Genomic DNA, 15,975 nt, shown 5'->3' on the forward strand with positions numbered 1-15,975 from the left:
ACTTTAATATATTTAATGAAAGTGTGTGACATTTAGTCTTACTTATTGACCAGAAAAGCCACTGAAAGTGCACAGTGGAGTCTGGTATGTACTGTGCCACAACCAGCATGTGGCAGTGTTGAGTTGAGCTTCCTAGAGCTCCAGACGTCACGTGACTCTCAGTCACGGGAAGTAGTCAGTGCCTCGCCAATCATGAACCTCACCGCACATCAATGGTAATACTACATATTCAAATGAAGGAGAACAGTGATCCAGTCACTGCAAAACCTATTTACATATCAAATGTTTAAAAAAAAAAATAATCCGGCCTTCTCATCTGCCAGGCTTAAAAGACGAACTAGAATAGCTTGAAAAAGGGCATCTGGGTATTTTCAACCCAAATTATCTTGCATACCTGATAGAAGCACATAAAACATTATATGGGGAAAAAAATTATGGCATTGTAACTTTAAATGCAGCCCTATGGGGGGCACAAGCCTGTGCAAACTGTAGGCCGGTCCCAAGCTCGGATAAATGCAGAGGGTTGCATCAGGAAGGGCATCCTTCTTAAAATGTTGCCAAACAAATATGAAACCTATCCACCTTATCTAAAGAATTCCATACCGGATGGGCGTGGCCCAGGTTAACAACGTCCGCCCCCGACACCGTTAACCTGCAGGGCGCCGGTGGAAATTCAGCTGCTGTTGGGCGAAGACGAAGGAGAAGAAGAGGTGGAAAGTGGGTTCTTAGGCAGAAAGAGAAGAGGAAAGCACAGCCTAGAATTCAATGTGGGGACTTGGAATGTTGGGACAATGACAGGAAAATCTCAGGAGTTGGTTAACATGATGATTAGGTGAAAGGTTGATATATTTTGTGTCTAGAGACCAGGTGGAAAGGCAGTAAGGCTAGAAGTTTAGGGGCAGGGTTTAAAATATTTTACCATGGTGTAGATGGAGTAGGGGTTATTTTAAAAGAAGAGTTAGGTAAGAATGTCTTGAAGGTTCAAGTATCAGATCGCGTGATTAGGCTGAAACTTGAAATTGAGGGTCTTATGTATCATGTGATTAGGAGCTATGCCCCACAGGTAGGATGTGACCTAGAGGTGAAAGAGAAATTCTGGAGGGAGCTAGACGAAGTAGTTATGAGCATCCCAGACAGAGACAGAGTCGTGATTGGTGCAGATTGTAATGGACATGTTGGTGAAGGAAACAGTGGTGATGAAGAAGTGATGGGTAAGTACGCCATCCAGGAAAGGAACTTGGAGGGACAGATGGTGGTAGACTTTGCAAAAAGGATGGAAATGGGTGCAGTGAACACTTTTTTCCAGAAGAGGCAGGAAATTAGGGTGAGAGCATAGGTAGACGCACGCAGGTGGATTTTGTCTTGCAGACGATGTAATCTGAAGGAGGGTACCGACTGTAAGGTAGTGGTAGGGGAGAGTGTGGCTAGACAGCATAGGATGGTGATGTGTAAGATGACTCTGGTGGTGGGGAGGAAGATTAAGAAGACAAAGGCAGAGCAGAGAACCAGGTGGTGGAAGCTGAGAAAGGAAGAGTGTTGTGCGGTATTCAGCAAGAGTTCAGACAGGCTCTTGGTGGACAGCAGGAGCTTCCAGAAGACTGGACCACTACAGCCAATGTGATCAGAGAGACAGGCAGGAGAGTACTTGGTGTATCTTCTGGCAGGAAAAGAGAGAAGGAGACTTGGTGGTGGAACCTCAAAGTACAGGAAATCATACAAGGAAAGAGGTTAGCTAAGAAGAAGTGGGACACTGAGAGGACCGAGGAGAGGCAAAAGGAATACATTGAGATGCGACACAGGGCAAAGGTAGAGGTGGCAAAGACTAAACAAGAGGCATATGATGACATGTATGCCAGGTTGTACATTAAAGAAGGAGAAAAGGATCTATACAGGCTGGCCAGACAGAGGGATAGAGATGGGAAAGATGTGCAGCAGGTTAGGGTGATTAAGGATAGAGATTGAAATATATTGACTGGTGCCAGTAGTGTGCTGGATAGATGGAAAGAATACTTCGAGGAGTTGATGAATGAGGAAAATGAGAGAGAAGGAAGAGTAGAAGAGGCAAGTGTGGTGGACCAGGAAGTGGCAATGATTAGTAAGGGGGAAGTTAGAAAGCCATTAAAGAGGATGAAAAATGAAAAGGCAGTTTGTCCTGATGACATTCCTGTGGAGGAATGAAAGCATCTGGGAGAGGTGACTGTGGAGTTTTTGACCAGGTTGTTCAACAGAATTCAAGAGGGTGAGAAGATGCCTGAGGAATGGAGGAAAAGTGTGCTGCTGCCCATTTTTAAAAACAAAAGGGGGTGTGCAGAGCTGTGTATTTGAGAAGGTCAGAAGGAGCTACATTGTGTCGTTGTAGATCTCGAGAAAGTGTATGACAGTACCCAGAGAGGAACTGTGGTACTGCATGCGGAGGTCTGTAGTGGCAGAGAAGTATGTTAGAATAGTACAGGACATGTATGAGGGCAGCAGAACAGCGGTGAGATGTGCTGTAGTTGTAATAGAGGAGTTTAAGGTGGGATTGCATTCCTGTTTGCAGATGATGGTGATAAATATGATGACAGATGAGGTTTGACTGCACTCCCTGTGAACCATGATGCTCGCAGATGATATTGTGAGCGGTAGTGAAAGCAGCGAGCAGATGGAGGAACAGTTAGAAAGGTGGAGGCATGCACTTGAAAGGAGACAAATGAAGATTAACCAAAGTAAGACAGAATATATGTGCATGAATGAAAGTAGTGGAGGGGAAGAGAAGAAGGGAGAAGAGATAGCGAGAGTGGAGGACTTTAAATACTTCGGGTCAACAATCCAGACTGAACTGTATGATTTCATGCCTAAAAAGAGTACCACAGATGCATTATTTGCCTTGAGGATGTTGATGGAGAAGGTCAGAAGGAGCTACATCGTGTCTTTGTGGATCTAGAGAAAGCATATGACAGAGTACCCAGAGATGAACTGTGGTACTGCATGGGGAGTGGTATGTAGTAGTATAGGATGATGGTGTGTAATAGTAGTATGTTAGAATAATACAGGACATGTATGAGGGCAGCAGAACAGTGGTGAGGTGTGTTGTCGGTGTGACAGAGGAATTTAAGGTGGAGATGGGACTGCATCAGGGATCAGCCCTGAGCCCCTTCCTGTTTGCAGTGGTGATAGATAGGCTGACAGATGAGGTGAGACTGGAATCCCCGTGGACCATGATGTTTGCAGATGTGATCTGTAGTGAAAGCAGGGAGAAGGTGGAGGAACTGTTAGAAAGGTGGAGGCATGCAGTGGAAAGGAAAGCCATGAAGATTAGCAAAACAGAATATATGTGCAGGAATGAGAGGGGTAGACGGGGGAAAGTGAGGATACAGGGAGAAGAGATAGTGAGGGTGGAGGACTTTAATTACTTGTGGTCAACAGTCCAGACCATTGGTGAGTGTGGTAAGGAAGTGAAGAAATGGGTCTAAGCAGGTTGGAATGGGTAGAGGAAGGTTTCAGGTGTGTTATGTGACAGAAGAGTCTCTGCTAGGATGAAGGGCAAAGTTTATAAAACAGTGGTGAGGCCAGCCATGATGTACGGATTAGAGACAGTGGCACTGAAGAGACAACAGGAAGCAGAGTTGGAGGTGGCGGAAATGAAGATGTTGAGGTTCGCTCTTGGAGTGACCAGGTTGGACAAAATTAGAAATGAGCTCATCAGAGGGACAGCCAAGGAGACAAACTGATGCTTGTTGTGAAGTGAGTTGGGTTTAGTTCAGTTACATTTCATCATGTTGTATTATCAGTGGCGGCACGGTGGATGACTGGTTAGAGCGTCAGCCTCACAGTTCTGAGGACCCGGGTTCAATCCCCGGCCCGCCTGTGTGGAGTTTGCATGTTCTCCCCGTGCCTGCGTGGGTTTTCTCCGGGCAGTCCGGTTTCCTCCCACATCCCAAAAACATGCATTAATTGGATACTCTAAATTGCCCGTAGGTGTGACTGTGAGTGTGAATGGTTGTTTGTTTGTATGTGCCCTGCGATTGGCTGGCAACCAGTTCAGGGTGTACCCCGCCTCCTGCCCGATGACAGCTGGGATAGGCTCCAGCACGCCCGCGACCCTAGTGAGGAGAAGCGGCTCAGAAAATGGATGGATGGATGTATTATCAGTTTATTGTCTGTGTAAAGAACAAATACTGTATGTGGTTAACTCAAAAATCACCATCTATGGTTGTAATCCACTTTTTTAGAGGGACCATCCAAGTGTCCTATTCATTCAAAATAAAGAAAATTTATCAAAATGTAATCGAACATAATTTAAATAATTACACTAGTGCTACATTTTCAACAGGGTAACTTGTAACTTGTCCAGTCCCCATGAATCTTACATGTATATTATTTTCTTAAAAGCAATTTTTAACCAGCTACATTTACAAAGTAATCTTCCCAATACTGCCTATGTGGTAGCTTCATGTGGTTGCTTCATGTACTTGAGCTCCAATGACTGATTAGGAGGAGGGAGCATGATTAGCAAAGTGCAATTTACTTCCTTAAGATGGATGGAAGTTGCACACACTGATTATGTCAGGTGTGTGTGTGTGTGTGTGTGTGTATGAGAGAGATATGTATCGCGTAACGCGCTACTTTTGTCATAAGTTGCAAGCATCCATCCATCCATCCATCCATCCATTTTCTGAGCCACTTGTCCTAACTAGGGTCGCGGGCGTGCTGGAGCCTATCCCAGCTATCATCGGGCAGGAGGCGGGGTACACCCTGAACTGGTTGCCAGCCAATCGCAAGGCACATACAAACAAACAACCATCCGCACTCACATTCACACCTGTGGGCAATTTAGAGTTGTCAATTAACCTACCATGCATGTTTTTGGGATGTGGGAGGAAACCGGAGTGCCTGGAGAAAACCCACGCAGGCACGGGGAGAACATGCAAACTCCACACAGGCGGGGCCGGGGATTGAACCCCACTCCTCAGAACTGTGACGCAGACGCTCTAACCAGTCATCCACCGTGACGCCTAAGTTGCAAGCATGACATTAAAATGAAAACATGCTCATGTTGTCTCCCAGTTTCTTGTAGTTTCGCACATTTGCGAGAAAAACACACCCTTCCGCAGCTGTAATAGCTGTCATACAGTATATTTAATCGTGTCATCTTGCTTCATTTTCTTTATAGTTCACTGTCATCGGATCTATTTTCCCAAAAGGACATTTAGTCCGGTCATAACTTAGTCTCATTATTGTTAGTGTGCTCTGTTGTGAAAATTGTTGTTCTTATTTGTGATTTCTGTGTATTGAAAAAATTATCTTCATCTTCCAAAGCGACTGCAATGGTTACTTGTTGTGGATGAAACACTTTTGCCACTTTCCAGGTGCATTCCAAAAGAAATAGAAAGATGCAATAACTTCATCTATAAAGTTGCATCAGATTTGTATTGACTTACCTTCACTACATCTGCAGACAGATAAGATTGTGTCTCCTTCAGACGAGAAATTGAGCTGTGGCTCAGCCCTCCCACCACTGCCATTAAAGTGTTGAAGTTCTGCAGCTGCAGAAGTTTCTGATGGGACACAGTGATTTCTGTAAATTAGTATGTGTATCTTCAATAATGCAGCCCTATGGAGGGCACAAGCCAGTGCAAACTGTAGGTCGGTCCCAAGCCGGGATAAATGCAGAGCGTTGCGTCAGGAAGGGCATCCATCTTAAAATGTTGCCAAACAAATATGATCGATCGTGGCTCAGGTTAACCAACTGGGTGCCGGTGGAAATTCAGCTATTGTGGGTCAAAGACGAAGGAGAAGAGAAAAGCTGGTTCTTAGACCGAAAGAGAAGAGGCAAGTACTGAGCCTAGAACTGAATGTGGGGACTTTGAATGTTGGGACTAGGACAGGAAAGGTTTGAGAGTTGGTTGACATAATGATTAGGATAAGGTTATATTGTGTCTCCAGGAGAGCAGGTAGAAAGGCAGTAAGGCTAGAAGTTTAGGGGCAGGGTTCAAATTATTTTACCATGGTGTAGACGGGAAGAGAAAGTGAGCCAGGGCTATTTTAAAGGAAGAGCTAGCTAAGTACTGTATGTCTTGCAGGTGAAAAGAGTGTCATATCTGAAACTTGAAATTGAGGATGTTATGTATAATGTAGGATGTAACCTACTGTAGAGGTGAAAGAGAAATTGTGGAACGAGCTAGACGAAGTAATTCTGAGCATCCCAGACAGAAAGAGGGTCGTGATTGGTGAAGATTGTAATGGGCATGTTGGTGAAGGAAACAGTGGTGATGAAGAAGTGATGGGTAAGTACGGCATCCAGGAAAGGAACTTGGAGGGACAGATGGTGGTAGACTTTGCAAAAAGGATGGAAATGGGTGTAGTGAATACTTTCTTATAGAAGAGGGAGGGACATAGGGTGATCTACAAGAGCGATGGTACAAGCACGGAGGTAGATTCCCTCTTGTGAAGACTGAATGACGTTACTGACTGTAAGGTAATGGAAGGAGAGAGTGTAAATACACAGCATAGGATGGTAGTGTGTATGATGATTGGTGGTGGGGAGGAGGATTAAGAAGACAAAGGCGGAGCTGATAACCATGTGGTGGAAGCTGAGAAAGGAAGGGAGTACCGTGCAGCTTTCCGACAAGAGCAGAGACAGGCTCGCGAGCTTCCAGAAGACTGGACCACTACAGCCAAGGTGATCAGAGAGACAGGCATGACAGTACAAGGTGTGTTTTCTGATAGGAAAGGGGAGAAGGAGACTTGATGGTGGAACCTTAAAGTACAGGAGAGCATATAAGGAAACAGGTTAGATAAGAAGAAGTGGGACACTGAGAGGACCAAAGAGAGGAGACAAGAATACATAGAGAAGGGTGAAGGGAGAGGTGGCAAAGGCCAAATGATGACATTTATGCCAGGTTGGACACTAAAGAAGAAAAAGAAAACGATCTATCCAGGTTGGGCAGACAGAGGGATAGAGATGGGACGGATGTGCAGCAGGTTAGGGTAGTTGAGGACAGAGTTGGAAATATATTATGCTGCCAGTAGTGTGCAGGATAGATGGAAAGAATACTTTGAGGAGTTGATGAGTGAGGAACATGCATGAGAAGGAAGAGTAGAAGAGACAACTGTGGTGGACCAGGAAGTAGCAATCATTAGTAAGGGGGAAGTTAGAAAGGCACTAAACAGGATGAAAAATGGAAAGGCAGTGGGTCCTGATGACATTACTGTGGAGGTATGGAAGCATCTAGGAGAGGTGGCTGTGGAGTTTTTGACCAGCTTGTTCAATAGAATTCTAGCGGGTGAGAAGATGCCTGAGGAATGGAGGAAAAGTGTGCTGGTGCCCATTTTTAAGAACAAGGGTGATGTGCAGAGCTGTGGGAACTATAGAGGAATAAAGTTAATGAGCCACACAATGAAGTTATGGGAAAGAGTAGTGGATGCTAGAGATGTGAGTATTTGCGAGTGACAGTATAGTTTCATGCCAAGGAAAAGTACCACAGATCCATTATTTGCCTTGAGGGTGTTGACGGAGGGGTACAGAGAAGGTCAGAAGGAGCTACATTGTGTCTTTGTAGATCTAGAGAAAGCGTATGACAGAGTACCCAGAGAGGAATTGTGGCACTGCATGTGGAGGTGTGTAGTGGCAAAGAAGTATGTTAGAATAGTACAGGACATGTATGAGGGCAGCAGAACAGTGGTGAGGTGTGCTGTAGTTGTAACAGAGGGATTTAAGGTGGGACTGCATCAGGGCTCTGCCCTGAGTCCCTTCCTGTTTGCAGTGGTGATGAATATGCTGACAGATGAGGTTTGACTGGACTCTCCATGAACCATGATGTTCGCAGATGATATTGAGATCTCCAATGAAAGCAGCGAGCAGACTGAGGAACAGTTAGAAAGGTGGAGGCATGCACTGGAAAGAAGACAAATGAAGATTAGCCAAAGTAAAACAGAATATTTGTGCATAAATGAAAGGAGTGGAGGGGAAGGGAGAAGAGATTGCGAGAGTGGAGGATTTTAAATACTTCGGGTCAACAATCCAGACTGAACTGTCGTGCAGTGTGCATGATTTGGCAGTTGCTTTTATGAATGGTTGACCACTGTGGGTCACTGGTTTTGCCGCGATTACAAATTTAAATTGCCGGAGCACACCGTTGCAACGTCGCAGTTTACAGCCAATCAAAATGCACACAAGCTTTCACTCACACTGAAAATACATTTCAGGGTTTTGAGCAAGCGAGACTCTGAACTTCCGCCGCGCTGCCCCAAGCCGAATAATTGGCGTATATACAGTAAAGCATAAAATATTGTTTTACATCAATACTTAACAGTAACTGTATTCATAATTTATAATGTGCCTGTGGATGAAAAAGCGAAGGTTGTGACCAAAATGTACGCGAGCCATACGTACCTCGCTGGGTACGTTCAAATGAATAGAGTTCGCAAGTCTCTTTTAAAACATCAACACACTCACTTCCATTCTCTCCCATGTCCACTCTCTTTAGCAACCCGCTTCTTCCTTAAGTAGTAGTCTACCTTTTTATGGTTTACAAGCTGAAAACAATCAGACTCATCAAGCTCATACATAATTCTGCGGTCCGGGGTTCAAATCCGGCCTCCCGGTGTGGAGTTCATGTTCTCCCCATGCCTGCGAGGGTTTTCTTTGGGTACTCAGGTTTCCTCCCACATTCCAAAAACATGGTTGGTAGGTTAATTGAAGACTCAAAATTGTCCGTAAGTATGAAATGGTTGTTTGTTTATATGCGCCCTTTGATTTGCTGGCAACCAGTTCAGGGTGTACCACGCTTCTCGCCCGAAGTCAGCACAACCGCGACCCTCGTGAGGATGAGCGGTTTGGAAAATGGATGGATGGATGAACTGAATATAATGAAACAAGGTTAAAAAAAAAACAGCTTTTGCATCTATTTGATTTTTAAATATATCATGTCTCCAGTTCAGTGAAGCAAGAACAGGAGAAATATATTCTTGAGTAAGAACCCACAGTACCAAATTGTGTACCAAGATGTCAAAGTGTAGTTGGTAAATGACCGCCACAATTCTGCATATAGGACAACATAAATTTCTGTGGTAGCTTACCTGAGACACATGGATGTATTTGGTGATAACCTCTGCCCGGGTTGGAGGTGTCAGCTTGCTTAACACCATGAGCTGGACCCACTGTGAAACTCCATTGAACAGAGCAATGGAGCGTTCCAGTGTCAGATTGTCCACCAAGCAACCATGGATCACATAGCTCTTGTAATCTAGGAACTGGAGACACAATAGAAGCAGAGGGAAGAGATTATAATAGATGAATATTAAAATGGAATTGTTAATACAACACGATACTCAAGGTTCTTTTTACAATGTTATCCCTTCACACAGGATTTAGAAATGGTGGTGTACTTCACGTTGCTTTTAAAAGGAAGGTAGAATGGAACCTCCAAAGCCTCTCAAGTCATGTAGACACATAATTTGGAGTCACACCAAAATTCGAACCAGTCAATTTGCATGATGTCATGGGAGACATCGGCATATTTCGTGGAAGTTTGGCTAAGTAAGCATCTACTCAAACCAGTTAATAGCATGACTGTGTTTTGTCTTTGGATTTCTGTTTTTTGCTAGTGAGCTCAGATCTGGAAAATGTAGTGACTGACCTTAGTTCTACTGTAACTGCCTGTCCTCTGCAACACCATGGCCAATATCACCAATTCCTCGCTTGAATATGGCATGTTTCTTCCATCTTTCAACTGTCTCAGTCACACCCATCCTTAAGAAACCCTTTTAAGACCCAGAAATACCCACATCTACCGCCTGATTCCCAACCTTCCTTTTCTCAGCAGTCGCAGTTGCAACCGACTTCCAGGACCTACAGTATCTCCGAGGCTGAGGTTGCCCATCAATTACAGTACATTTGTTCTTCTTTATCGCAAGGCAATAGAAGACAGTTTGTGGGGGAAAGAAGAGCAAATAAGAGACAAAAATGTACATACCGATATTCTCCTGATGGATTTAAACTCCAAAAAAGTCAGATGTTCTGCCAGCTCCATAGGTTTAAGATGATCAAACAACAGCGAAGCTTTGCCTTTCTTCACCTGCTTTTTACGCTGCGTCAGCTTACGCATCCAGTCATATGAAGGACTGCAAGAACCATTCAAAAAACAGTCTTAGAAACAGGTGGTGGTGTGTTGTGTTTGTGTGACTGTAAATTCTAAACAAGAACTCAAAGATTCACACGTTGTATCATACTCATCGCAGAAAACAAAAACATCCCTGAGTTCCTTTTCTTCACTATCGACATTTTTACTCATACCAGTTCCATAAAAGTTCCCGTGCTACTATCTGGGGACATTTGCGAGGAATTTGCATGCCACTTCATAAGCAAAGTTGATGGTATCAGATCCAGTCTTATCTCAGAATGTGATTTTTAATTCAACTGTTCCACTGGAATTTTTAACTCAACTGTGCCATCACTTTTATCTGAGGAGTTTTATCCCAGTTGATGCAAGGACACTTGGTGGAGTCTTTTCCCAAGTAAACCAAACAACCTGCCCTTTGGAATCAATTCCCACATCACTCTTAAAAATATTTTATGCCTTCTTTGAGGAACAGATTTTAAATGTTGTGACTTACTCTCCTCAGACGGGTGTCATCCCCACTGCCTACAAAACGGCAGTGGTGAAGACTCTTCTGAAGAAGAGGAATTTAGACCCCACCATTTTAAATAATTACCGACCCGTATCCAACCTACCGTTTTTGAGTAAAATTTTAGAAAGCTGTTTTTTTTATTTTTTTTTTATTTGTTATTTTCTTTTACTAATTAAATTGTTTTTTTTTTTTTAAGAGAAACAATATTTTAGAAAAACTTCAGTCTGGGTTTAGGATGAACCAGAGTCTAAAATCTTAAATTACATTAGGTTTATTACTGAGTCAAAACAACTTACAGTTCTGGTTCTACTTGGATCTCAGTGCCGCCTTTGATAGAGGAGATCATAACATTTTATTAAAAAGACTGTGGTACCAGTCCTCACGAGAGGGGTTGGACTCTCTTCCACTCTGGAGTTGCCCACGGTGAGAGGCGCCGAGCAGGTGTGGGTATACTTATTGCTCCCCGGCTCGGCGCCTGTACGTTGGGGTTCACCCCGGTTGACGAGAGGGTAGCCTCCCTCCGCCTTCGGGTGAGGGGACAGGTCCTGACTGTTGTTTGTGCCGATGCACCAAACAGCAGTTCAGAGTACCCACCCTTTTTGGAGTCCTTGGAGGGGGTGCTGGAGAGCGCTCCCGTTGGGGACTCCATCGTTCTGCTGGGGGACTTCAATGCTCACGTGGGCAATGACAGTGAGACCTGGAAGGGCGTGATTGGGAGGAACGCCCCCCCCCCCCCCCGATCAGAACCCGAGCGGTGTTCTGTTATTGGACTTCTGTGCTCATCACGGATTGTCCATAACGAACACCATGTTCAAGCATAAGGGTTTCCACACGTGCATTGGCATCAGGACACCCTAGGTCGCAGTTCGATGATCGACTTTGAGGTCGTGTCATCGGACTTGCGGCCACATGTCTTGGACACTCAGGTGAAGAGAGGGGCGGAGCTGTCAACTGATCACCACCTGGTGGTGAGTTGGCTCCGATGGTGGGGGAAGATGCCGGTCCAACGTGGCAGGCCCAAACGTATTGTGAGGGTCTGCTGGGAATGTCTGGCGGAATCCCCTGTCAGAAGGAGTTTCAACTCCCACGTCCGAACTTTGCTTATGTTCCGGGGGAGGCAGGGAACATCGAGTCCGAGTGGACCATGTTCCGTGCCTCCATTGCTGAGGCGGCCGACCGGACCTGTGGCCGGCAGGTGGTCGGTGCCTGTCGTGGCGGCAATCCCCGAACCCGTTAGTGGACACCAACAGTGAGGGATGTCGTCAAGCTGAAGAAGGAGTCCTATCGGGCCTTTTTGACCTATGGGACTCCTGAGGCAGCTGATGGGTACCGGCTGGCCAAGCGGAATGCAGCTTTGGTGGTCGCAGAAGCAAAAACTCAGGCATTGGAGGAGTTCGGTGAGGCCATGGAGAGAGACTTCTGGACGGCTTCGAGGAAATTCTGGTCCACCATCCGGCGTCTCGGAAGGGGGAAGCAGTGCACCATCAACACTGTGTATAGTGGGGATGAGGCGCTGCTGACCTCGACTCGGGACGTTGTGAGCCGGTGGGGAGAATACTTCGAAGACCTCCTCAATTCCACCGACACGCCTTCCCATGAGGGACCAGAGTCTGGGTTCTCTGAGGCGGGCTCTCCTATCTCTGGGGTTGAGGTCACCGAGGTGGTTAAAAAGCTCCTCGGTGGCAAGGCCCCGGGGGTGGGTGAGATTCGCCCGGAGTTCCTTGACACGCCTCTGCAACATCGCGTGGACAGTGCCTCTGGATTGGCAGACTGGGGTGGTGGTCCCCCTTTTTAAGAAAGGGGACCGGAGGGTGTGTTCCAACTACAGGGGGATCACACTCCTCAGCCTCCCTGGTAAGGTCTATTCAGGGGTGCTGGAGAGGAGGGTCCGTCGGGAAGTCGAATCTCAGATTCAGGAGGACCAATGTGGTTTTCATCCGGGCCGTGGAACAGTGGACCAGCTCTACACCCTTGGCAGGGTCCTCGAGGGTGCATGTGAGTTCGCCCAACCAGTCTACATGTGTTTTGTGGACTTGGAGAAGGCGTTCGACCGTGCCCCTCGGTGGGTCCTGTGGGGGGTGCTTCGGGATTATGGGGTACCAAATCCGCTGATACGGGCTGTACGACCGGAGTCGGAGTTTGGTCCGCATATGTGAGTCGGACTCGTTTCCGGTGAGGGTTGGACTCCGCCAAGGCTGCCCTTTGTCACCGATTCTGTTCATAACTTTTATGGACAGAATTTCTAGGCGCAGCCGAGGCGTAGAGGCGGTCCGGTTTGGTGGCCTCAGTATTGGATCTTTGCTTTTTGCAGATGATGTGGTTCTGTTGGCTTCATCGAGCCGTGACCTCCAACTCTCACTGGAGCAGTTCGCAGCTGAGTGTGAAGCGGCTGGCATGAGAATCAGCACCTCCAAATCTGAGACCATGGTCCTCAGTCGGAAAAGGGTGGCATGCCCTCTCCAGGTCGGGGATGAGATCCTGCCCCAAGTGGAGGAGTTCAAATATCTTGGGGTTCACGAGTGAGGGAAGAATCTAACGGGAGATCGACAGGCGGATCGACAGGCGGATCGCTGCAGCGTCTGCAGTGATGCGGACTTTGCATCGATCCGTTGTGGTAAAGAAGGAGCTAAGCCGAAAGGCGAAGGTCTCGATTTACCGGTCGATCTACGTTCCTACCCTCACCTATGGTCACGAGCTGTGTGTCGTGACAGAAAGAACGAGATCCCAGATACAAGCGGCCAAAATGAGTTTCCTCCGCAGGGTGTCCGGGCTCTCCCTTAGAGATAGTGTGAGAAGCTCGGTCATCCAGGAGGATCTCAGAGTAGAGCCGTTGCTCCTTCACATCGAGGGGAGCCAGATGAGGTGGCTGGGGCATCTGATTCGGATGCCTCTGGGACGCCTCCCTGCTCAACGGGAGGAGACCCCGGGGACGACCCAGGACACGCTGGAGAGACTACATCCTTCGGCTGGCCTGGGAACACCTCGGGATGCCCCCGGAAGAGCTGGATGAAGTGACAGGGGAGAGGAAAGTCTGGGCGTCCCTGCTAAAGCTACTGCCCCCGAGACCCGACCTCAGATAAGTGGTAGAAAATGGATAGACTGTGAAACCTGGTCAGCTTCTCTGGTACAAATTCCTCAAGAACACATAAAATTGAGTGTGGGGTGCCCCAAGGGTCAATTGTCGGTCCAATTATTTTTAATCTGTATGCTTCCCCTTGAGGACGTCATCAGGAGACACAGCATCAGTTTCCACAGTTACACGGATGACACACAGGTGTACAGCTGTTTCCGGGTCATGGTGGTCTGTGCAGCGGCATCCTCTTCGGCTGCGGGCGGCAGCATCTCTCAGTGTGGATGGCTCCCACAGGTTTGTCTTTCCTCACCTGGGGCCTCATGTACAAAGATGCGTGGATTTCCTACTGAAACCAGGCGTACGCTCAAATCCAGAAAACGTCAGATGCACAAAAATATCCAGGGGCCTCATGTACAAAAAGTGCATACGCACAAAAACGTGGCGTATGTTCTTTTTCACGGCAAAGTTCAGATGCATCAAGAGTGAAATGACCGTGGAAATGTGCGGTGCCTCACGCCAACTTCACGGCTGGCGTACGCACGTTTCTGCAATTGTTGGTGCTTTGGGGACACTTAGAGGTGATGCTGGGAAACTGTTATAATAAATCTGCACATCAGAGACACATGAACAACTAGCACTGATGAACAATTAATGCCCAACAACATTTGATTTCAACAATGTAAAAGAAGCAAGGACTCGGAATTCACTTGTTAACCAGTTTATTAAATGAATCACTGATATTTATGAGGACGCCTATGAATTGATCAAGGCGATGATTGATGCAGCCTATTGCCCTTACAATCTCCTCGTGACTCCAGCACAGCACGGGTGAGGACACGGCCAGTCGGGCGCGCAGCAGAAGACGGTGGTTGGAGTATAATTGCGTCGGAGACACTGGGGATGCTTGGAACGGGAGATGAATGCTCCGTGTCTGTGACACTAGAGTAGTGATTTCCAACCTTTATGGAGCCAGGGCACATATTTTACTATTGAAAAATCTCACGGCACACCAACAAACAAAAATGTAAAAAAAATGGATACATTAATTACTGTATGTACTTCCTGCCAACTAATAGAAGAGCATTTATTCTTAGAAACAGGTGGTGGTGGTGGTGTGTTGTGTCTCTGTCTGTCACTATGCCTCTCTGGCATAAATAGATGAACAGATACATTATTTTTTTGTAAATAAATAATTTTTGGAGCAATTACATAAAACTTCATAATTTCCCACAGCACACCTGAAGAGCGCCCACGGCACACTAATGTACCCGGGCACACTGTTCGAGAATCACTGCACTAGAGACACCGGAGACGGTGGACGAATCCCCCGAACATTTAGCACGTGGCTGCGACTGCGTGCCCTCTCCTATGTATTAAAATAATTAATTAAGTCATCAAACAGGAGTCCAAAATCTTTATATCCTCTTTGAAATGCTGATGTGCTTCTATTTAAATTTAAAAGATTTATAACTAATACCATACATACAACATTTACGCATGAACCTTTATCTCATAGGGCTGAGTGTAGGTTACTGTATGAACACATTTGTTGTGAGTTATAAAAATACATGGTATTTACCTTGTGGGGTGATCAGAGTCACATGTCACCACCACCACCACCCCTGAGAAAGCAGTGTCACCCATGATTGCAGCGACTCTCTCGTCTAAACGGGGCTGAGGCTCTGCGTGCCGATTCCTCTGCCAGTTTTGGGCACACTTTGGCGGTGGGCAGCTGTCCTCCGCTTCACATCCACCTTAATGTCTGACCACTTCTTTTTTAGTTCAGCGTGTGTGTGCTGTTGTGACCCCACGGCATTGACAGCCGCACACACGCTGTACCATCCACTCCTCTTTTGCTTGTTGTTAACGCCGGAGGACAGCGTGTGAAAAGGGGATTTTCTTGGGCACCTCCACTTCATTGAGCAATTTCACATTCAGAAAAAATATTTTTCTTCATTACCTTTCTCATTTTGGGGAAGATCAATAAGAGTATGGGAGGTTCATACAGCGTTAAAATATGTATAAATAAAAATAATTGTAGTCGCCATTGCGCTGATTTCACCTATTGCAGATGAGGTCCTGAACCGAACCCACGCGATAAACGAGCAGAGGTGTGTAGAGTATCGAAACCTTGTCCTCAAGTAAGAGTACTGCTACTGTAGAATGATATGACTCAAATAAAGGTACAAATTAGTCCTACAAATAATTACTTGCGTAAGATAAATAAAGTAGTGTGAAGTGAAAATACCTACTCTAGTACTGAGTAACTAGTGAGTAACTTCTGATTTTTT

The 15,975-nt window shown here is 46.2% G+C and overlaps 1 protein-coding gene across 4 annotated transcripts in view; it reads right to left on the minus strand.

Annotated features, from left to right (window-relative positions):
• Window positions 1–15,975, minus strand: part of rasgrp3 (RAS guanyl releasing protein 3 (calcium and DAG-regulated)) — a 41,097-nt gene that overhangs the window by 10,124 nt on the left and 14,998 nt on the right. For 3 of the 4 annotated variants that reach the window (XM_061690250.1, XM_061690248.1, XM_061690249.1), the window contains exons 6-8: window positions 9,957–10,104; window positions 9,061–9,234; window positions 5,421–5,537 (exon numbers count right to left, since the gene is read on the minus strand). In XM_061690250.1, coding sequence (XP_061546234.1) covers window positions 5,421–5,537; window positions 9,061–9,234; window positions 9,957–10,104 — 439 coding nt within the window. The remainder of the gene's footprint in view (window positions 1–5,420; window positions 5,538–9,060; window positions 9,235–9,956; window positions 10,105–15,975) is intronic. The other variant, XM_061690251.1, reaches the window with a different exon arrangement.

Source organism: Phycodurus eques, chromosome 11 (assembly GCF_024500275.1).
Source record: "Phycodurus eques isolate BA_2022a chromosome 11, UOR_Pequ_1.1, whole genome shotgun sequence".
Taxonomy (NCBI): domain Eukaryota; kingdom Metazoa; phylum Chordata; class Actinopteri; order Syngnathiformes; family Syngnathidae; genus Phycodurus; species Phycodurus eques.